Raw genomic sequence first — 23,559 nt, 5'->3', positions numbered from 1 at the left:
TCTAATACTTACTGTGAAAACAAAGTCCTTGACCGAACTATGAACTTGAACACATATTCCAGAGATTTCAGAGTTCTTAGTATAGGTTCACACTGTTCCCCTCTGCAGGAAATGTCCAAGTAAGTCTTCAAAACTGTCATTAGTTTCCTGAAATTGGAAAAATGTGTTACAAAGGGGGAATAGGGTTAAACTTTATCACATTTCCTTTGTATAGAGTGTAAAGTGGCAAATATCTATATAGTGCATGATGTAACATGGCAGACTTGGTTTTATTACTTTATAATTCAAATAAAAATATTACACAATTCAATGGGGGGAAAGCACAGTAGCATGACCTTTTATTTCCCATTATTATTTCTATCTATCACAGAGGATGGCGTTGGACAGTGGCCACGGTCATTGCACTGAATAATATTGCTAGTACAGTGTAGGGCTGGGAATTCTTGGTGCCAAACAATCTGCAGCAAAGCAGTACTTTGGGTTGCAGTATTTAAACGTTTTTGCAGCATGCAAAGTATTTTGGCAAGGACTGAAATGATGATGAAGATGACAAAGGACTGTACCTGAAAGCCACCGACTCATAGCTATGAGTGGAAAATATATTGGTGGAAATATATATTGTAAATCATACAATATATTCTGTATGCTCCATAGTCTAATATGCTCTTAGAAGAAAGTGCGTGTGCAATCGCACACACAAAACACCTCCCTTTTCAAAAATGGATTGAATCTAGACTAGGTGAGCTCCCCTTTTGTAAACTATGAGACTTAAGTCATGACTGGTTTCAATAGCAGACTGATCCTCCCCTCCCCATGTGCTGTTCTGGGGGTTCTTCTGACTTCCCTGCCTCAGAGCCAATTTCAGGGAGCACCAGGGTGCACAGCCTCATTGTACAAGTGGAAGCCCTCGTTAGGTGAATCCTGCTCTTAGTATGAAGCAAAACTATTTTACATAATGACTAGAAACAAATCTAAGGACACATTCTGAACCGTATCACATACCATACACACATGTGGATAGTAAAAATTCTCTATGTATCAGTGATCTTAAGAAGACTGTAGAATGGTACCAGCAATCCCTTGAACATTTGAGCAGGTGACCTCATTCCAACTCACAGCTTATGAAACTTTAGCGCTAACCAGATTCTGACTCTTCCACAGCCTCCCTGGAAGGGCCCATGAAATCACACCCCAAGCACCATGGCAGACTTCTTAGCAGAGCCAGCCCAAGACATTTTTCTGCCCAAGGCAAAGGACAAGATTCCACCCTCCATGGACAGAAGTTGACTGCGCTGGCCGTTGAACTTAAGTACAACATTGGCAATAGGGTAACATATTCCACAGCACCTGAGGGCAGCAGGGGGTGCATTATCTCCATGTGCTACCTAAAGAGATTGATTAACTCATTCTACCTAATGGGAAAGCCTTAGACATTGCCCATTTTAAAAAAGAGATTCAAAGCTCCAGAATCCACTGAGGACAACCATTAGAGAACAGACAGAAGCTGTGCATAAAAGACTGCACCCAGCTTGATGCCCCAACACATGCAGTTTAGGGGAAGTTCCAACCATAAGATCTAACACATTCACATCTCAAGGGACTAAGTTCTCATCTACACATGGAACAACATAACTAATTTTGCAGCTTGTGGATCTGTAGTGTAGTTCACCATATGCCTTGTCCACACAGTGCAGAATCTCCATACCATCATCACCACCAGACAAGATCTTCCATCAGTGGCATGGAGTTCCGCTACACATAATGCAGGAAATCTATTCGGCAAGTTAAACTTTGCACAGACAAGCCTTGTATACAAAGCATGTAGACCAGCACTCAGAGATCGATGAGGAATCATTTTCTTGAAAATACAGAGAACAAAAACCAACATACGGTAGTAATAGATGGAGTTTAGTGCCAACAAACTCATTGGTACTTTTATTCCCTTTTTCCTTCCTGAGCGTATGGTAGATCTGAAGACCCATAGTGTTCTAAAGTCCCCACCAAACTAATAAATAGGGGACAGGGTTAGGGGTTGCTTTAGTGCACTTGGCTTTGATGTGTAATCAATAAAAAGAATGCCAAATTGCTGTGAGTGAGCCTGATTTTATGTGACCTTTAGTGAATCTTATGTTGTGGGCAAGTTTTTCCAACAAGGCAAGATGACACAGCTTGTCGTACCATCTGTCTATGGAAAATTTGTGCACCTCTCTTCAGAAATATGACATTTCCCAAGATGAGTATCTGTTGGTGTTTGTATGTTAATTTGATGACAATATTTATTTAATTTTCCATATTGATCTGGAGAAGGGAGCATTATCTTTCCCGAAGACTGACAGAAAAATAAAAATAAAAAAATAATAATAAATAATAATAATAATAATAAACCTTTATTGTCCCTACACCACCTATGTGCAGTGAAATTAAACGAGCCCCCCCCCCCCCAAAGTCCAGAGAAGATGTCACTTACAGCTCTGCCACCGAGTTTTACATGGAGATAACAGGGATGCTATGGATGGTGTGAATGCAAATTATTTGTTCTATATATCACTTTTCTCTGTAATGATTGAAATATTGTCAACTTACTTGTAGGCTAAAGTTGCGCTGAAGTGCTGCTGTATATAAGCCTCCAGTACGGTATTGAAATGCTGGAATTTTCTGTCTGCAATGAGTCCTATTATGTAGATCTGTAACAGGTTAATAGGATTAGTGGTTTTTTTGTTTTTATTTTGCACACCAAAAGTCATTTGAAAAGTTACAGTTTGCAATGAGCTCCTAAAAAATTTCAATTAGGTATTTTGTGTATTAGCTAAAGCCAAAAGTTTATTATCGAGGGATGCAACATATCTATGTTGGTGATCCTGAAGCCATTTCAGTTACAAGCAGTGCCTTGCTCCTATAGTAAATTGTTTCAAAAAATGGAGCCCATAGTTTGAACTTGAACAACAGAGGGCAATCCTTACCAGTGCATCAAAGACGAGAATGTCATATTCATCACTATGAGAATGTTCCATCATGATATTAAACAAGGCATCTAAAGTATCTTGGAGGAACTAGAGAGAGAGAGAGAGAGAGAGAGAGAGAGAGAGAGAGAGAGAAGATGAACAAATATTTTACAAGCTTTGATATCATGACAGGATAAAGATTCTTTGAGAAACATTTTCATGTCTTTAAAAGAAAAATTCCACCTAGCCCCAGGGAAAGCATTTCATGCCTCAAAGGATCCATCTTTCTAGTCTTGTCACCTGGAGCATCACCACATCTTTGAAGACTTATTTTCTTATCATAGCACACATTTGACTCAAACAAGCAAAGCAGTCATCCCCCCCCCCCCCAATGTAATGCTAAGGATGGCCTACAGTTTATACTGGAATGAACAGAGCATTTCCTATTCCCCACAAGTGGAAAGTTGATTGCTTTATCTGTAAATGTTTACAGGTGTACTGCAAGAGGTTTGTAAGTTGCACAGTCCCTTAAAATGTGGAAAGTAATTGTTTTCAGCAGTGTGTCACTGTGAATTTAGCTGCAGCTAGTGTTAAATAATATCCCTCAGCCTAAAATGGCTTGATAGTATGCCCAGACCATCAGGATACTTAAAGCACAAATGCAGGGGAAGGAGATAAAGCTAGTATCTCTCCTCCCATTAGCATGCCTGGTCTCAAGTCTTCGGTATCACCCAAATCATTGCCAAGTGGGAATGAAAACATGGTGCGTGCCAACTGGAAGAGGATTCTTCCTTCCATTCATACCAGCTCAGGTCTCTCCCGCCCTTTGTGCTTTGTCAGAAAGCTCAGATGAGAAGAAGGAAAGGAGGGTGAAGAGGTTTGCAGCAGGCCAGGATCAGCCATTGTGCTGCCAGTTGCCAACCACAATTCCAGCCTCAGAAACTTGGTGCCCGTGAACCCCAGCTGGAATATTCTACAGAATACCAATAGAGAGGGTGATGAAAACTTTTATTTGGCTTTTCTACCACATGTTGCTTATGATATAGACATCATAAGAACAGCATTAAAGCTCCAATATGCGAAATACATGGCAATGATCAGGAGATGAACTGATCTTTTACAAAAAGAAGAACCTGATCCACATTTCTAAAAAAATCAGTTCTTACAGCAGAAAAAGAAACATCAGTTCAATGCAAGGAAAGATTAATGAACTACTTATTTACACGGTGCAGAAGGCGGCTTTTCAAGTTTAGAAACACTCTGAATAGATCTTCTAGAATAGCCTGGGTCAACTGAATTCCTTTTCTAAACCCCATTAAAGAACTGTTTGAATGAAGGTTTATAATCTCACCCTCTTCATCAGTGCTTCTAGTGTGACTGCTGTGTGTAACATCTTGCCTGATGGAAAACATTAAAGTTTGTGACATTTTGGTTGGCCCTAATAATGATGTTACTCAGCTGTGGATTTTGTATGTAGGTAAGTAATCCTTGCTACATATTTCCATAGTCATAGTCTAAGTATAGTTCTTCATAGCAAAAGGAGCTTGCATCACATAGATAAACCATTACATGTTCACATTTCACCAATAAACACAAATATTTTCCAAAAAAGAGCAACACTCACCTTGTGATCAGAGATCAATTTACTTTTTATATATATTAATAGGAAAGGAAAAGATAATGGGTAGCTTTTCTTAGTCTCACAACCCTCTAAGCATATATTTCATTTCATTTGTACAGGTAAAGAAACATTGCCTTTTAGATTTGCCTTGATATTGTGCTTACTTTGAGTTAATCGTGCGTAAAGAGTAAAGACTTGAATCAAAGGATCTACGGTTGTTACAAAACTGTCATGCCCAGAATTTTGATAAGTTTGGGGAGTGCTAAAGCAGCAGCTCGCTGATTCTACTTTAATCAGTGTGAGTGTCCCCAAAGAATATTTGTGTGAAGCTTCAAGTCAAGGGAAAATGAATTATACCTGCTGTATGTAGCACACATGCAGCCTTAACTTACTTTCAGTATTGAAGCTAATATGGGAGAAAATTGCTCAGCACAATGCAACAGAAGGCAGGTGTGACCCTCCACCCAGGTGCCCCTTTTGATGTAAAAATCAAACCTCATCCTTTATTTGATAAACGAACAGAGCAGACATATGAACAACCAGGACTGCCCCCATCACATACAATCAATCAGGAATTCGCAAATAACCTGCTCCCACCAAATCAGGGGTCACTGGGGCAGAGGGCATATTTTTTGGGGGAAACTCTAATACCAAGTCTTTGAAAAACATGCTTTCTTTTGTTTGAAAATATTCTGAACACAATTGTTTCATCATTGTCTTTTTTTAAAAAAATCATGTTTGCTGTTAAAAAACAAAAAAGCCAACAAAGGGAAACATATTCCAGGGCAGCATTTAGCACAGCACGGTTAATAAAACAGGAAGACATTAAAATAAAATAGAAATTCTGCCATGTAAGGTATGCCTGAAATCCAGTTCAATTGTTGAGCTGCCATCTGTTTTCTGTGCAAACAGGACTGGTATTAGCCTGAACTGATGTCACTTTGGGGCAATTATTTCCAAAAAGAAGTGGCTCTCCAGGTTTCAGGTAGGGGAAATTCCCAGCCGCATCTGAAAATCCCTTTGCATGCAAATAATATGCTCTACCACTGACCCATGGCCTTTCCCGCAATGAAGCCAACAAGACTGATGCCTTGTAAAAAGAAAACACAACTTTATTATTTGAGAACTATGCTCTCAGCCTATGATGGCTGATACTGAGTGAAGACAATTTCCTGAGCCATTCTCAAGGGATTAGTTTGCTTCAATGAGCACAAAAGATGTGTTACCACTTGAGATAGAAAAACATGTTGTTGAAATGGCTAAGATTTCCTACATGGATTTTGGAAATAAGTTGAGGAATAGCACCAGGATTCCTAATTTGTCTCTCTAGGAAATATTTATCCATTGAGGAACCAAGGACTGCACACTACATCATTTCCCGGGAAGGGGGGATGATTACCTCCCCCATAGTATATGGCTTTTCAGAAAGTCCCTGACCTAAAATTACACTGCTGTAAACATTTTAAAAACATACCTTCACAATTTCTTCCCCATCCACAATCTTCAGTTTTTCTAAGTTCTCCTTCAAGAGCTCTGGCTTCATACGCCACTTCAAAAGGCCCAGTAAACCAACTGCAGAGAAGAGCAGAAATATATTAACAGAGAAAGGGGGTCTAGCTTTCAAGTGCAACTTAAAAAGCCTTGTCAGAAGCTTATATCCTTACCATTTTGAGTTAGCTTGGTTGAACAAACAAGCGTTGAAATGGTAAATGTGTCTCTTGAGCTTACTGAGAGCCCTCCAACACTGCTTGAACTCCGACTTAAGGTTGAGCCTTTAGAGTCTATGTTATGACGTGAGGAAGGGAGACTCAGGTAAGCACTGGCATCCTCCATTTTCTTACTATCACCCTTGAAAGCAAGGCATGAAAACAAGGTGAGAGTCAGTGGAATGAGCTAAATTCACATATAACTAGGATAACTTTGCTGCACTCTTCCACACCAGTAGCCTATTAGAAATAAATCTTTTTAAAAAAAATATTGGATTGAGAGACTTAACCCAGTGAAGACTGCAAAAGTATATGCAATTTCTCTGCACAAACAAAACTCACAATCTACTTTTGAAACTAAGTGAGGATACGTGGGCAAAGAATTTTCTGCTGGTTTATAAAGAGAAGAGGTCACAACATGCACATAAGTCCATGGACACACAGAAACCGTTAAAAAAATCTTCTCAGTGAACAATGGAAATGGAAACAAATTGATTTTATTTAAATTGTGTTTACCTTGCTCTTCCATCAAAAGGGTCCCCTGAGCAGCTTACAAATAGATCAAAACTATGGTCCTTAGACCACCGGTGGGGAATCTGTGACCTTGCAGATTTGGTTGGACTCCATCTCATCCATCCCAGCCAGCATAGCCAAGGGTCAAGGATGGGGGGGCGGGGGTTGTTCTCTAACAACAACCTCCACAGTTTCCCCATCTTTGCCACAGTTCCCCCATAGCAGCAGGTGGGGCAGGAACTAAAAAGCAAACTCAAGCACCAGTTTTTAAAGCAACAGTTCTTATAGCAACTGGATGGGATTAAATTATGGGATGCATCAAGGTGAAAAGTAAAGCTTCAAAAAGTAGCAGCTTTGGGTTGAATTGTCCTTCAACTGACACCAGGGAGCGCTCTCCATGTGAAGTTGGATTCCGTTCCCCATCAGCCCAAGCCAGCATTGCTCTTGCCAGATCTGATGGCAGCTGAAGTCTAGAAACGTCAGGATTGCACCACATTGGTTACCCTAGTACAGGCAGACTTAGTTATGCTGCTGTGTGATCATTTTGTGTATTATCCTGTTCCCACACCACTGGCTGGGTATGGAAAGATCACAGTATTAAGTCTGTCTAAATTTTATTATCCTTTTGGCAGGGACCAGCTGTATGTGAGAGTTCCCTGCGGGGAATTAGCATCTACAGGCAAACCAAGGAGAATTGACCCCCACCTCCCACCAGCTGATATCACCTGCCCATCAGAGTGATGTAACTTGATTTACATGCAGGAGTGGTTTCAGAAAAATGGCCTTGCTAGCCAAATTGCAACTGGGTCAAGATAAGCCTACAGGCCATATTCCCCAGCCCTGGACTAAACATGACAAGAACAGCTGGGAATACTTGAACTGGGGCTTCCATTTTCAGCAACAGTCCTACAACTCATTGCCAGTTGTGCCCTAAAAGGCCACAAGTGAGAGTCTTTTTCTTTTTTAGCAACACTCAGGGCATTGGCCATGTCCCACAGGGCTTCTAACTCTTAATTACTAAGAGTAGGTTCCTAAATTGTATTGCAGGCTGTTTCTCAAACTTGGGGAGCCACACAACTCTGGTGCTAGGGACACCTGCTTCATCCAACTGATTTTCCTTATTTATCTTCAAGGAAACATTGCGGATGTTTAGTAATAAACTGCTTTTAAAAATGGAAATCAAAGGGCTAAGTCTGAGTATTTAGGCAGCCATTCCCAGTTTAGCATTTAAAACAGACTAAAGGTTTTATCACCAGACTGCAGCTTTTTGTCTGACAGATCTCCAGCATCCTATAAGGACATATTTGGAAAAGCTCCAAACAACCTGAAATATAGTCAGCTCAGTCTTTTCGTCCCTTTCTTTCTGTTTCCCACTAGGCCATTTGCAAGGATTTTGTGTAAAAGCCAGAAACTTGGGCTAGTTGCCAGATGTGTTGAGTACACCTGATTTTTTTTAGGCAAAGTCAGCTACAGCATTTTCACTTGCTGTATGCGCTAGAACAGTGTAAGTCAAGAATAGTCAGCGTGCTGGCCTCCAAAGTGCAACTCCCACCACCCCTAGCTATTGGGTATTCTGGCTGCGACTGATGGGAATTGTAGTCCACAGCAACTGGAAGGTACCATGTTAGCTATTCCTGGCATAACTCACACTACACAAAGAAACCACTGAGTTCTAGCACTGATGGATGTTCCTATATGAATATGCTATCCTTCAGGACCCCTCTTTCAAAGTTTAGGCATGTGGATCTGGGCTGAGGAGAAGGTTTTTTTCCTCAGTATTTGCATGCCAGTTATAGAATGCCCTCCCCCTAGTCCTTTCAGGCTAGGAGTTGTTGGCATCTGTCTGTCTCAAGAGACAATGTAGTGTGGCACTGATGGGAAAGTAAAACCACAGTGTTAGCAGAACCAAAATGAGCCTCCTGGGACTCAATCTGCCCCAGCCTGTCTTCACATGCGGGGGAAGTCCCTAATTCACCAAGGGTTTGAGACCCATTGGCTACTTTTACCTGGTTTAGCCAGCCAGTCAAAGTTGTTCCTGGAGTGTGGCCACTGTCACGTGCGGACAGCTTCTAGGAACCTCAGGTGAGAGCTGAGTGGAGGGTGGGCACCAAATGTGGACATACTACCCCAAAAGGAGCACGGTGTGTTCCCTACCAGAGGTACTACTCCTCCCCTAACACCCCCCACACCCCAGGCTTGGAGCATAATGTTTTAAGTAGACCAGCAGGAGATTGTTAGTGGATTGTGCAAAGCAGTGTGGAAGTCTATGTAGCAAAACCGACAATACCTTTAGAACGGCCAGATCATGAAAGCCATCAAGCAGAGTTGTCCCATCCTCCTTCATTAACTTCACATATGCCATTGCAAAGTTTTTTTCTCCTTTGTCTTTAGCTGTGCAAGAAATAATTTGGTATGATTCTTTCCCCCCGCTTATAACATGTCCACTTATCTAATGTTGCATATTGAAAGCAAGTAATCAAGTGGGTTACTTACACTCCTGAGATGACCGATGTCTAAACGTAAAGCGCAAGTGAATTCTTTGCATATCCTCAATGGGCAGTGCTACCTATTTAAATACATAAACAGCTATTAAAGTAAAAATGATATGATGGAGGGAAGGTCTACCAGCAGTTCTAAATTAGTGCTGCCCAAATATCCATCTATGGCTAAAGTCCTGCTGTAGTCATCAGTGGCAGCTATTTGTGCATAATGACCTAATGTTATGCTCTGCTGCACTTTTTCAGGACTTGTATTTCATTATTTGCCAAATGAAGCTATACCACCACAAGATTACATGCCTTTGAAATAAACTTTACATTTTAATGCAAATTCATATCATGCTACTGTTGAATGAACTTTCTTGCTGAATAAGATAGTATTGCTTAGTCATAGATCTATTAAAGGGCTTGCTTTGAAGTCCCTACACCGCAAAAAGTAAATTCTAATGTGCCTCCTTTGTTATTTGATCTTTAAATTGTGCGTGGATAAGATTCACAGTGGTGGAAAGTTGTATAATAAAAGAATCCACCAATGTAGAAATGGAGCCAATTCAGATGTAAATTCCTCCACAAAGAGGAGCCTTGCTATTTTAAGAGATAACACCTGATCTGGTGTTAGTTACAGGTAGGTAGCCCTGTTGGTCTGAAGAGGTGTCCATGCACATGAAAGCTCATCCCAATAACAAACTTAGTTGGTCTCTAAGGTGCTACTGGAAGGAGTTTGTTTGTTTGTTTGTTTGTTTGTTTGTTTGTTTGTTTGTTTGTTTGTTTGTTTTGACCTGATCTGGTGCAACTGCCACTATTTGGGGAGTATGACATCATGTCTCATGCAAATCCTGGAGTTCCAGGATTTGGGAAAGTAACAAGTCAGATGTTTCATCCTCAGTGAAGCTACACTCTGGAACCTATGGTCTGAACTCATCTTTATACTACACCAGGTATCTTAAGCTTGTATACAAAGGTCACCTTTCTAATATCTGCCAATAACCCTTTCGCACCACAGCTCTCTGTGCTACATCTCATACTGTTTCAGAGAGCTACCCAGTTTTGAGCGCTTTTTAGGGGACACAAAAGTGGGGAGGAGAGACCATGAACATTCACTCTCTTCTAGATCCAATCTATCATTCTAATTCATTATAGCAGCATCACCACACGTACGTTTGGACACTACTGATCAAAATCAGAATTAACTTGGAATTAGATGACTCTAAAGGCTAGTTTTAAAAAGCTCCAAATATTTTATTATAAGCTTAGCTTGGATTTCCATTAGTGCACCATTTTCAGAAGAGACACTGCTTGACACATAAATATTTGAAAGTACATGGAAATAAATACATTTTGTACCCAATAATACCTTTTATTATGCCATATTTTTTTCTCCCTGCTGCCCTCTGTCTCTTCTTGCCAAAGCACCTTAATAGAATTAAACTCATTATCTACCTAAGAGCCACATTATGACAGCAATTTTCTATAGTGCTCTCTCTTTAAAAGGAGCAGATTTACAATAATCTTTTCTAGTAGCCTACAGCCATTTTGTAATTATTTCCATCACAACCTTCCAAGAATTTGCTTATTACAAGTTACATGCAAACCATAGAGATGTCAATTAATTCTCCTCTAACAAGGATATAAATTGTAAAAGGTCTTTTTTCATGAGGTGTCAGAAGTTCCTGTATTTTCTAATTTTTCTCAGCTTACTGGACCATACACTCCTACGTTTGCTCTAAGTTTTTTTTTAAATGCATTATTATAATACTAGAAGAAAATGGAATGGGATAAAATTTCTATCAAATTCATCTTGGAGATTATGGGCAACTAAGTTAACTGTATACTTTTACAAATGGAAAAATCACACTTCTTGCTTCTAGACAGCAAAATAATGCAAGCAATTCCTTGGTGGCTTGCATTCTTTCAACTGTATTGTCAGAGCTTCCAGTTTGCGTGTCGAGGTCCCCAGGTCCACCCCAATAACTCACACATCACACAGAATTTTTGTTAAAGGTTTTTGGCATAATTTTGGCCACAACTTTATTAAAATACAAATTTGTGAGTGGTTGCTTAGGCATTGGTTGCGACTATCTGCCCCCACCATGGGGGACAGAGTGACATTCCGCACGATGCGAAAGTCAGAATGGGGGAATACACTTGGGGTTACGTGGAGCAGGGAACCTGCCCTCACCCCAAATGCAACCAGGAGCTCATTGCTATGGCCCGAGTCCCCTTGACAGAGTGGACAAGCAATAGTTAGCCCCCAATTCCTTTAACGGAATCCCTTGCAGCAGCAGCATTAGAGGGGCAGGCACAGCCAATCCATGCCCCTCAACCAACCAAACCATAAACCAATGCCTAACCGCAACCTTACAAGTTGTGACGATTTGCTACGCAGTAGGCAAAAACCAAATGGCCCCAGCCAATCAGCCAGATGGACAAAATTCCTACCAGGACCCCGCTCCAAAGCAGACGACCCCATGACAGGCATAGCAAGGTCAAAGCGAACAACCCTATTCTAGGGAGGGAGGGATGGGCAATCCGCTGCACGGGCGAAAAGAGGAAGTCCTAGCCTCGTGCAAGGAGTTTTAGCATTTCTGGCTGTCAATCAATAAATGGCAACATTAATTTCTTCCCAACAACAAGGGAAGCCCAAATCGCATCAGTGGCCAACGATCAGTTAGCCCGCCCCCAACTTTGGAGTGTCCTGGCGGCCCCCACCACAACACGTGCTCTCCATGAAGGAGAACACGCTTTAGCATAAGCAGCAGAATCCTAGGTTCCTCTTAAGCAAAGATTTTAAATAGGGAGGTGAGGCGTCTCCTCCCCTTTCATACCTTTAATGTCTCCGCCCAGCGGGGCTGTTTAACTTGGTAGTAGACCACTGATTTATATTCACTTGTAGGCTTGTCTCCAGCTCCTAAACATATTGCATTCTTACACAAAACAGGGGAGAAGAGGAAAGAGGTGCAGCTTCTTAGTTCTTACGTACATATTTTCAATTCAGAACTATATAAGTACTATAGTTTTAATACTGCCATCCATACAGTCTATGCTAACCTCTAGGACTCTTATGTCTTGACTCTCCAGAGAGGGCAAGTGTACAGTCCCAAAGTGGGGCAGAAACCAAAGGAAAACCACGGAAAATATGTTTATGATGGTGCAGCCCTGTAAATTACCTGAACAGGCAGGAAAGGGTGAAGTGCCTCACAGCAAGAACGTACGGTAAGTAATTAAGGCCAGCATCAGCACTTAGCATTATGGACCACTGGCAACTCTGATGCACTTTGGAAGGGCCCACCATGTTACTTTGGCCTAAATTGTATTTGTGAACTGTCTGTGTCCCTCAACACCCCTGATACTGCCATCAAGGCTTTGTGGAAAATGTAAAGCGGTGGCCAGCCTGCAACCACCTGTTGCCACCAGTGCTTTTCACCACCATTGGTGAGTCCCCAGAGAACGCTACAAAGCATTCGGGGCCCACTAGGCCGCACTTTGCTGAGGATTCCAATGGACCCAGATCTGGCACGATATTAACAGACATACTTGCAGAAGCAATGATTGCAGTTAAGCAGAAATTTAGCTTAACAACTCAAATGCTGGTCACAGAAATTCTCACAGAAGCACTTTTAGGGACCACATTATCTGGGAATGTGGCCATGTCTGTACCTGTCTCTTCTTACTGAACAAGAAATGCTGTACTTCTCCCACTTGTAAAGGATAGTAACATCTGTCCTACCAACTGTAACTCATTAGCAAATTTAACTGCATTTCCACTACCTAGCCCCTAAAATTATTCAGCTACTTCATAAATTTTCCAATATTGGAAATAATGTTCTCAGCATCCAACAAAGCTATATGGTGCATGGGAGAGGAGATTAGTCATTGAAGGTTTTCTGGCTACTTCTTCTCTCAGCAGTTTTCCAGAATTTATATTTATGTAACTGTTTTATGCTACTTATTTGCATGTTTAGTCTTTCATGCAAATGCCCTGCCAATTTTTTCTTCCTTTCCAACCAATATCCAACCAATACTCTGATCCCTAAGTAACTCCCAGGAAATTTAACAGTGCAATTATTTTCTCAGCCAAGGATATCTTGCTGTTCCCATAAATTCTTCCTTCTTTTCACTCTGTATCATTTATTTTTAAAGCTAAGATGTCAAATAGGTTGGTCACATCTACTTAAGCACACCTACACAGCAGACAAAAATGTATATAGAGCTTTTATCTGAATTATTAGTCTGAAGGAGCATGAGAAGAGATTATATATTATTATTATTATTATTATTATTATTATTATTATTATTATTATATTATAAGGCAGTGGAAGACAGGAGTGCCTGGCGTGCTCTGGTCCATGAAGTCATGAAAAGTCGCACACGGCTAAATGACTAACAACAACAACATATATTATAATATACAGTGGCACTTCGGGTTACAAATGCTTCGGGTTACAAAAGCTTCAGGTTACAGACTCCACTAACCCAGAAGTAGTACCTCGGGTTAAGAACTCTGCCCCAGGATGAGAACAGAAATGGCGTGGCAGCGGGAGGCCCCATTAGCTAAAGTGATACCTCAGGTTAAGAACAGTTTCAGGTTAAGAATGGACCTTCAGAACGAAGTAAGTTCTTAACCAGAGGAACCACTGTATATTATATATATTATAACACAAAATATATATAACACAAAAACAAAAATCCTATACACACACACACACACATATATATACACACACACACACACACACACACACACACACACACATACGGTATATATACATACATACATACATACATATGTGTGTGTGTGTCATTTAAATATCAAGGTGTTTTGGTTTTGGTTTTACAGGCAATTTCAGCCTTAGATCAGATCCGGAGGAAGACTTGAGACTCTCTGCCACAGACTGTCAATAATCTTTCCGCAGACCTATCTCAGATTTTTCACATTATTTTGGAACCTCCAGAAAAGCCTCGCAAAGGCAAACACCAAAGGGAAATTCTTTGTTGTTCACTACTGCTTCATTGGCAGCTGGCATTTCAATTTGCATTGTTGTGAGTACACATGGAACTTGCAGGAACAAGCAACCTTGCATGACTTTTGCATGTTGGAGTGTGGAGCGGAAGCTATGGAATATATCAGCGAATGGGCCTGGGCCCAAAATGGATTACTTTAAAGCGGAATCTATGATTCTATTATTTGTGGACTCTAAAAAAATTATGTTTTGCTCTTAAGGAGTGTTATGGAGGTCAACAAACAATAGTTGCTGAAGTAAACCTATTCTTGTTGCCCTTGATTTATTAGCTAGCTGCTTCACTTGTAAAATTCAAGGGCAGAATGTGGGGCGGGGGAAAATCTTTTTTATACTAAAAATGCACAATTATATATGTATAAAAACCAATGTGCCAATGCTATCAGTATATTATATATCAATATATTATACTAGGGTTCTTAGAATTCTTACTAAAATCTTACTAAAACTCCAACCGTTAAAACATATGGCAATCTATTTAGGCCAACTTGCATCTATACAACTTTTTTTACCCCCTCATATATCAAGTGCAAACATATCTCTCAAAATATGTCATGACTGGGATAAGATGGCTTGCCAATATACACCTATGGCTGAAGAATTCTGTGTGCTGAGTTTCTGAATCAAGCGCTCTTCATCAGCTTATAAATGCTAACAGAGCAAAACCAACAGATCTGAACTGCAGCACAAGCTTTAGGAAATGAGGTTACAGAAAAGTTGTGCTTGTTCATCTTCAATATGCACACTTACTGGTATCACTTTCCCATCTTCATCACAGACACACATGTTGACTTCTATGTTTCTCTGTGAAGTTTTATTAGACTTATCCAGGTCTCCATTTAGCAAGGTAATGTAGATGTCATTTCTTATATCGCCTATGAAAGAAATGAAAAAAGGGTAGATACCAGGACAGAAAGGACTGAAGCAGCTAAGGTGACAGAATGCATAATATCCATGCCTTGCCCTACTCAGTGATATACTGAAGTGTGAATGTTCATGGGAGAAAATGAAATTCGGCTTTGATGTCTATTATCAAACTTTTATAGTCTTGTCAGGAAAGAGCTTGACATTGCTTCTACAGCGATATGTAATTCTCATCCTACAATGACACCTCCTGGTGAAGAACAGCAAAGGCACACCAGCTAGAGGGAAGAGTGTCAGGCAGATTTGAAAGAACTATGCAATTAGTAACATGTTGCTGTAAATTTAATTTGTGAATCACTTTTTGTGTAAGTTTCAAGGTGGTCTGTAATCAAACAGTAAAAATGACAAAATATAGGTTTAAAAACAACACAACTCTGCAAGGCAGAGACCCAAAAGAAATAGTACAAAGCAAAACTCCCCTTCAAATTTTAGGGGAGGGGGCAAAAGTTAGGATGGGGAAAAGTCACCGACTGCAAATGGGACCATTTTACCACCAAACTAATTTTGAAACAGAAGAGAAGCACAAGGCAGCTTTTGATACAGGATGACTGTCTGTTGTATTTTTTTTTTTTTAAGGAATTAAAAATAGGGTTGATTGAAAAGTTGTCAAAACTCTTTTGGCTTGAAATGAAGGAAATACACACAGGCAAAGGGTTTCATGAACCAGCACTCTGACTCACCCTTTTCACCTGCACTGCCTGCTTCATGGTCCTGGGGGCAACAGTATTCATACAGTGGCTGCAGTGATTGTGAGGCACCATTTCCCTCTCTCCCCCTCGCCACTACCAGCTGGATCCAGAATGAGGACAGAAAGCTTTGCCTTCACTCTGATGTCACTGTGTCATCACGAAGCCAATTGCCTTTTGATCTCACTCAGGAGCCATTTGTGGCAGGGGACTGGAGCCACCAGCCAGTGAGACTCTAAGAAGCATGATGGTGTAAGTCGCAACTTCACAGCACACTTTATCACCTTTGTGGTGCCACCCTCCCACCCCAAATTGCAGAACCACCCCAGGCAACGTCACAGCAGGAAAAATATGGGTGGTGAAGCTGGTCTCAGAGTATTGCAACAGAAGGGGAAGTCAGGGCATGAAGTTTCATAAATCCCATTAAGGCATTACCACTAATTTATAGAAAAATTGAGAAATAAAAGTCCCAGTAAAAACATTACTGTTGCTTTCAGCACCTCAGAACAGACTTTCTTTGAGTGGTTTCATTTGTAAAAAGAAAATAGCCAGCTTCTAAGCAGAAGCAAACAACCTCATACCTGGCATGATTATTTCCGGAAAACCAAGCTTCCTAGCAACAACTGTTGTTCTGTCAACAAGATGAGGGTAGTCCTTCCTAATCTGAGTAGTGTCTCCAACAAGCATTTTCATAGTTACCCATAGCCCTGTAGAAGAAAAGAAGACAATATTTATAGTCCAATGCAACTATCATTTTAAGAAAAGCCTGCTGAGGTACTTTGTGCCATGGGCCAGGAGTCAGTTTAACCTGCTAATCAGAAGGCAGAGTGACTCCACCTGCTGCTGATCAGCCTTCAAGGACAGAGAGGAGAAGGCACTGATGAGAATCAGCTGGCTTCAGCCTTCTTAAGAAGAGCTTCCAGCAGCATTCAGATGCTGGTAACAATGCTTGTAGTTTCTGGCCCTACCTTGCTGATTCCTTGACCGTTCACCCCATGATCATCGGATTCCCTGACCCCTGGACCGTGTGACTATGTGGATTGCTGTTCATCCACCCCTAGGACTGGACCTGACTCTTTGGATGCTGCCTCTGCCTCCAGGCAAGTACATGTCAGAGATTCTTCTACTTGGCTGATCTCTCACTCCAGTGAGCTCTGCACATTGTTCCTCAGCAATGAGACCACAACACCTTAGTTCACAAGCCACAAATCTATGGGCATAGTTACATTAACCACATCTTTCCAGCAAGGAACTCATAGGGCCTGTTAGGCATCTCTATTTGACCAATGAGGGCATTTTGGCTAAGCCATGTCTATCGGCCCCACACAAGATGTTAGGTGTGGAACAGGTAGAGATCTGGCTTGGTGATAGTGGGGTTGCAGGTACCAATCAGCTGATCATCAAAGCTTGCACAGCACTGTGCACAGAAAACTAGACATCAGGGCTTCCCTAACACTGTGCAAAAAAGGCTGACCTGCTGTCACTGTGCCATCAGGTGACTGACAGAAGCCTGTGAAGCTTCGTCCACTGGGAAGGGGAGCCTTCTGGCCATCTAGTTCCCCACCGCTTACATCAGGTGACAGCACATCTGTCTTAGAAGCTTAAGCTTGCTGCTATTTGTAAGAAGCAGCACTTCTATGGGAGCTGCTGTGGCTAAGCAAATCATAATCTAAGTACATATACCTGCCCACATAAGAGTGCCTATCATAGAATTCTTGCCTGCTAAGGTATTCAACTTGGCACCAGGTGAAGTGCAAACTGGTCCTAAGGTCTGTCAATAATGCCATCCTATTTAGGTTAAAGTGAGTGGGGGTTAAGAGCAGACACCAATATGCTTTACCTTGTCCATCACCTTTGAGTGTTGTGACCTTGCTTAAGAGGTTATGCAAGAACTCATTCTCCGACACTCTAGAGGAAAAAGAAGAAGGAAAATATATCTATAAAAATAAACCATTAATACAAGCATGCAGTAAGATGAACAGGAAGCACAATTGGAGGATGTTTGCACAAATGCTTGTTCCATTTCCTCCACCCAATGCTTGAATTTGCAACAATGGGAAGAATTCAAAATTGTGCTATGCCAGAAGGAGTGATCCCTAGTCTCCCTCCCTCTGCACTGTTCTGGGAATTCTCTCTCTAGCCGATTTGGGGCTGGGGGCTTAGGGGGCATGCTCAAGGAAGGCTTTGCACAGGGCTTCTGTGGTGGGACTCCAGCCAAATACACCTGTAGAACCTCATCTAACCTCCCTCACAGTGTTGTAGTGCAGATAAAAATGTAGAGGAAGAAGCATGCATGCCACCTTGAGTGCCTTGGAAGAAAGGTGGAATATACATGTAATAAAAAAATTAAATTAATTAATAAAAAATTCTTACGGGTGAAAAGGAATGAAATGCTGCTTCTCTTCATCGCTTTCTGCTTTTCCCTTTACGATGTCTGTAATATCCATAACTGGGGGTGGGGAAGAAAAAAACCGTCCAAATGTACATGAAAGAAATGGACAAACAATTCCTCTTCTTGTTAGGATCAAATACCTCATCAATTTCATCAAGCTGGACTGTAGACAAGTATTATACTGCAGATTATACTCTCAAGCTTATTATGCAAATTCATTCCAAATAGCTTCAAATGTAATTACTTTTCCACATATATTTTTTAAATGCAAGTTTCATTTTCTAGTGTAGTCCAAGTCTAATAATTCTAACAATATCAAACTCTGCAATGTTGTCCAAATCTAACAAAACACATCGTCTTCAGTATGGCCAATTTGCTGCCAAGGAAGTTCCTCCTACTGTGATGCTGATCTATAACCAGGGAAAACATTTTGTGTGTTCTCAGTTATCCAGAACTTACAAAAATAATTAAATTATTTGCCTCCGATTCCTGTCTCATCAATTAATTTAATCATGTAGCAATGAAGAACAGCCAATAAATACCAGAGCCCTAGGTAGATGGTAATTAACTTGACTTCAAGGAAGCTGAGACAGCTAATTCGTTGTGCATTCTTAAATAATACATTAGCATTCAGCTTTTGCTTATGCGCATTACATCCCTACAGTTTCTTTTTGTTACCCTATGAAACTCCAATGTGGCATCCTATGCTGAGGTATTCCCCCAAAAAATTGTTTAAAGCATTTCATCCTGTACACCTTTTCCACACCCAGGAGATCTCATGCCACGTACATATCTCCAACAAAAGGCCATGCACAAATTTCCATTTCTCTGCCACAATCCTGCCCATACTACTGTAGTTTTGTGGACTTTTTTGAAGTGAAGAGCTTCAAAGAACATATTCACCTAACAACACCACCCTGATCAAATTTAGGTAGCCACTTTCTTAATTTCGCTTATGAGCATTCCATGAGCAGAGCAGTTATAACTCCATGTTTAATGTCCAGTATTAACTTCAGTTATTTCTTCAGTTCTAGACTCTTTCATAGAATCATAGAGTTGGAAGTGACCCAAGGGTCAGGTCATCTAGTCCAACCCCCTGCAATGCGGGAATCTCAGCTAGAGCATCCATGACAGTTGACCATCCAACCGCCGTTTAAAAACCTCCAAGGAAGGAGAGTCTCATGGGAGTCTGTTCCACAGCTGAATAGCCCTTACTGTTAGAAGGTTCCTCCTGATGTTCAGTAGGAATCTCCTTTCTTGCAACTTGAAGACATTGGTTCTAATCCTGCCCTCCAGAGCAGGAGAAAACAAGCATGCTCCCTTCTCCATGTGACAGCCCTTAAGATATTTGAAGATGGCTATCATATTTCCTCTCATTCTTCTATTTTCCAGGCTAAACATACACAGTTCCTTCAAGTGCACCTTATAAGGTTTAGTTTCTAGGCCCCTGATCATCTTGGCTGCCCTCCTCTGGACAAGTTCCAGCTTGTTAAATTGTGATGCCCAGAACTGGACACAGTATTCCAGGTGTGGTATCACCAAGGCAGAACAGAGTGGTATCATTACTTCCCTTGATCTGGAGACTAGACTTCTGTTGATGCAGTCTAGAATAGCATTAGGGTTTTTTGCTGCTGCATCACACTGACTCATGTTGACCTACCATCATTAAAGGGGGGGGCAGAGTCATGATCCAGAGACACCTTACACCAGTGGTTGTATGCCTATGAAAAACTTAGAGTAGACCCCCTGAAACATTTCAATGGGTGTATGCTGAACATGACAGCCAGTTACAGCCCCACGTATCTTCCCACATACAGGGTGGGGAGGAACAATGTTGCCAATTTTCACATCCATTGGCAGCCCTTTATGCATAATACAATGCCCTTTAGAGCAGTGTTTCCCAAGCTTGGGTCTCCAGCTGTTTTTGGACTACAACTCCCATCATCCCTAGCTAGCAGGACCCATCATCAGGGACGATGGGAACTGTAGTCCAAAAACAGCTGGAGACCCACGCTTGGGAAACACTGCTTTAGAGGATCCACAACTTTCAAAGGCAGCTTTTTAGGGTAGTTTAAAAAGTAGTTTTAAAGCCGCAGTGTACCTGAGGAAGACCATGCAACCCTCTTTGGATCCTGTCCAAGTATTTTCTTACCTGCCACTCCAAAAGGTCGTCTTATGCCCTGGGTATATTTTCTTGTATTACTGTCTCTAAGATCCATTCTTCCAACCCGTACAATCTGGCAAATCAAATAAATTTTTTCTCTTCCGAGATCCTTGTTTCCAAGATCCTGATATTTGTGAAATCAAAGACCAATTACAAGAGTCACAATGAAATTCCATACCATGTAGAGATTCATAATGTATAGGTACAAAGAGTGGTGCAAGAATATGTCCATAATGGAAAGGAAATGTTTTCATTTAAAGGAAAACATCAGTTCAGAAAACTGGATTTGACTGACATGAAATCTGGATTCAAAGTATGCATCAACTTCAAAGCAAGAAGCTAAGTGAAGTCAGTGAAGCACCTTGAGAAATAAGTCACTGCATGATCAATCAATCAGCAGACCTTCACCCAATTTGATCCAACACTTTCAAAATACTTTCAAGTTCACTGAAGCAAATGACGAGCTACATCAGAATCAGTTAGACCTTTCTAACAGGGCATGTGGGGTGTGAGAGAGAGAAGGAACCGAATGTATTGATCTCTCGGAGTTCTGAAAATGAAGGTGAATTTTCACAAAGTCTTTATATACAATTCATTCACACACTATTTTGTAAGCATATTAGGGTTGCAACCTAAAAGACTGCAGATGCAATCCTCATACTCAACTTTTCATTTGCTCTGAGCTGGAGGTTTTACATGCCACCCTCAACCCCCGCCCCCTGCAAAAAAAAAAACAGCCCGATTTTTAAACTCATCCAAAGTTAAACTGTAGTTGAGGATTTGTTTCAAGAGTTTGATAAGAAAACTAAGGAGATAAATAGAAATGTCCCTTTCAAAAATTCACAAGCCCAATCCCCCAGCTGCTTTTTAAACTGGGGAGGGTGGTGTGGGGAATTCAAGAAGTAGTCTTGAAATCTTGCAGAGTATCTGGTTCTAAGAGAGAAGCTTCCTGGAACAAGAGTATTCACAGGTTTCGCTGACTGGCCTTGAGTTTTCTATGCATTCTGCTTTTTCTAAAATTAAACATGATTAAACTGAACAGCCACAAGTTCATTAAGCTTGTATTGGAGGGGGAAAATATTATTGGTCCCTTGGTGACAAATAAGGGTGTTTTTTTCTTCCCTGGGTGATATGCATAAGCAATAATTTACTGATGTCCTTGAGTAATCAGAATAGGAATTGTATGTCTCAGTGATTTCAATCACCTCTTCTGTTTAGTGTAACATCTGTCTACAAGATTAATAGAGGTATTTTCCCTGTACTACAGTATTAACTTCTGCCAAATATAGCTACGAACAAGCTAATATCATACGGGTCAATTACTGCTGAGTCCTGACCAGCATCTATTCTACTAGGTCATGTATCTAATGTAAGCAAAATACAATGGCATATTATTCATCCTGAAAGAGATGAAGAGTGCAAATGGAGCTGAAAGCAAAGTTGAATTCAAAGCAGTTTAATACAGCATAGACCCCCAAGGATTTAAACTTGGAACTAATGTTCCAGATGAGTGGAAATGTTTCCTCTATGTATCCTGGCTAAGAAATGTTGCTGTTTATTATTTTAGCATTAGTTTTCTGATAATACACTGAATAATTTTTCAGAAACATAGTCATGTGTCTATCATTGTGCTGATGAGCATACTGACAGTACGATCCTATACATTTTTCATTTTCTTGCAGGTAAATTTGTATAGGGCTGCAGACTAAGACATCTCTCAACCTGGGCCACATACAGTTCTGCATATATTAGGTATATTAAGTCAGACCACCTATCAGGACTAAACTCTATCCTGTCTCCTGAAAATCTAGCAATTTTTAAAATATAGAACAGAACATCCTGGAGATGTGACAAAATTTGAAAAATGCTTGATTCGATAAGCTTTCCAGAAAAATGCCACTGGCAGTTAAGTACTATAGTAAAGATACAAGCTACTCACAGTGAAAACCACCTTCAGATTGTTGAAATTGTCGATTTCTTTCACAAAACCTTTGCTCCCCCATCTCACCAAGTAATTTTCACTGTTTAAAAAGAACACATCATGTTATACTCTGTATGACTGGGTCATCTAATAGCTTCACAAAGCATAATTGGCGAATAGCATTATATAATACACATTGCTCTGAAACAAATCTGAACACCTGACAATGCCACTTCTACAAATTGACTCTTATTCAGATATATACCCCATTCTTTGCTTTTGGCAAGCACATTCTAAAGACAAAATAATGGCATGCCATGAAGGCTGGTGTCTAGATAATTAAGCAAGAAATAAGGTTGGAAAATATATTGTGTCTGCACTTTAAAAAATGCTATAATGGATAAGCGGCTAAGGCCCCATTAATGGTTTTGAGACATAAAAGTATCTTCCTTCTAGTCTTATCCTACACATGGCTGCTTAGACATAAATACCGTTAACTTCAGTGGAGTTTATTTCTAGCTAAGTATTCACAGGATCTTAGACTAAGAAGGGGTTCAAAGGCCCTGGAAATACTTCCAAAGTAGTAAGGGTGCAAAAATAAGATCAAATTCAAAGAAGAATGCACAAGATAGCTCAGACTAGAAGAAAAAAAGCACTCAAATGTGTTAGTTCTACAATAGCATAAAAGCAAATACTTTATATATTTAAGAGTATAGCTTTCTTCAGTATTGTTGTGAAATTTTATAACTGGATCCTGTGGTTGGGTTCACAGGAAACAATACTGGTCAGTTCCTGGATTCATAACCTGGTTTCCCCCAAGCACAGCTCCACTCAGGAGATGCTCCAGTCTGTCAGTATATGGAAACATCACCGCTGCAGAAAGCCAGTTTGTTGACATCACATGATGCGCTTATCTCTGGGAAAGAACAATTTCCCAGGATGTTCACAGGCTGGATAAGTCTTTGTGAAGAGTGTAACTTGAAGCCTTCTGACTGCGCATGTTCAGGAAGTTTGTCAGACTTGCTGGAAGAACTGTGAACTGAAAGGACGTGCTTTTCTCTAGTGTTGTAATGTCAGAAATAAACATCATGTAAATAGATTTCTGACTTATTTTTCTTTCCCCTGCGGAAGCAGGAGGGAGGGGTTGTGCATTTTGCCCATGCTTGGGAAAATG

The 23,559-nt window shown here is 40.7% G+C and overlaps 1 protein-coding gene across 7 annotated transcripts in view; it reads right to left on the bottom strand.

Annotated features, from left to right (window-relative positions):
- The window catches only part of DOCK2 (dedicator of cytokinesis 2), a 249,142-nt gene that overhangs the window by 205,034 nt on the left and 20,549 nt on the right, over positions 1–23,559 (bottom strand). For all 7 annotated transcript variants that reach the window (XM_083718724.1, XM_083718730.1, XM_083718728.1 and 4 more), the window contains 14 exons: positions 22,404–22,485; positions 20,453–20,588; positions 18,282–18,357; positions 17,749–17,816; positions 16,490–16,615; positions 15,049–15,173; positions 12,106–12,204; positions 9,276–9,348; positions 9,070–9,173; positions 6,228–6,411; positions 6,038–6,135; positions 2,961–3,050; positions 2,584–2,684; positions 13–147 (listed from right to left, as the gene is read on the bottom strand). In XM_083718724.1, coding sequence (XP_083574850.1) covers positions 13–147; positions 2,584–2,684; positions 2,961–3,050; positions 6,038–6,135; positions 6,228–6,411; positions 9,070–9,173; positions 9,276–9,348; positions 12,106–12,204; positions 15,049–15,173; positions 16,490–16,615; positions 17,749–17,816; positions 18,282–18,357; positions 20,453–20,588; positions 22,404–22,485 — 1,497 coding nt within the window. The remainder of the gene's footprint in view (positions 1–12; positions 148–2,583; positions 2,685–2,960; positions 3,051–6,037; positions 6,136–6,227; positions 6,412–9,069; positions 9,174–9,275; positions 9,349–12,105; positions 12,205–15,048; positions 15,174–16,489; positions 16,616–17,748; positions 17,817–18,281; positions 18,358–20,452; positions 20,589–22,403; positions 22,486–23,559) is intronic.

Source organism: Podarcis gaigeae (assembly GCF_964106915.1).
Source record: "Podarcis gaigeae genome assembly, chromosome: 2".
In the NCBI taxonomy this organism is placed as follows: Eukaryota; Metazoa; Chordata; class Lepidosauria; order Squamata; family Lacertidae; genus Podarcis; species Podarcis gaigeae.
Note: the sequence above shows the minus strand (reverse complement) of the source record. Positions and strands in the feature narration are given on the sequence as shown.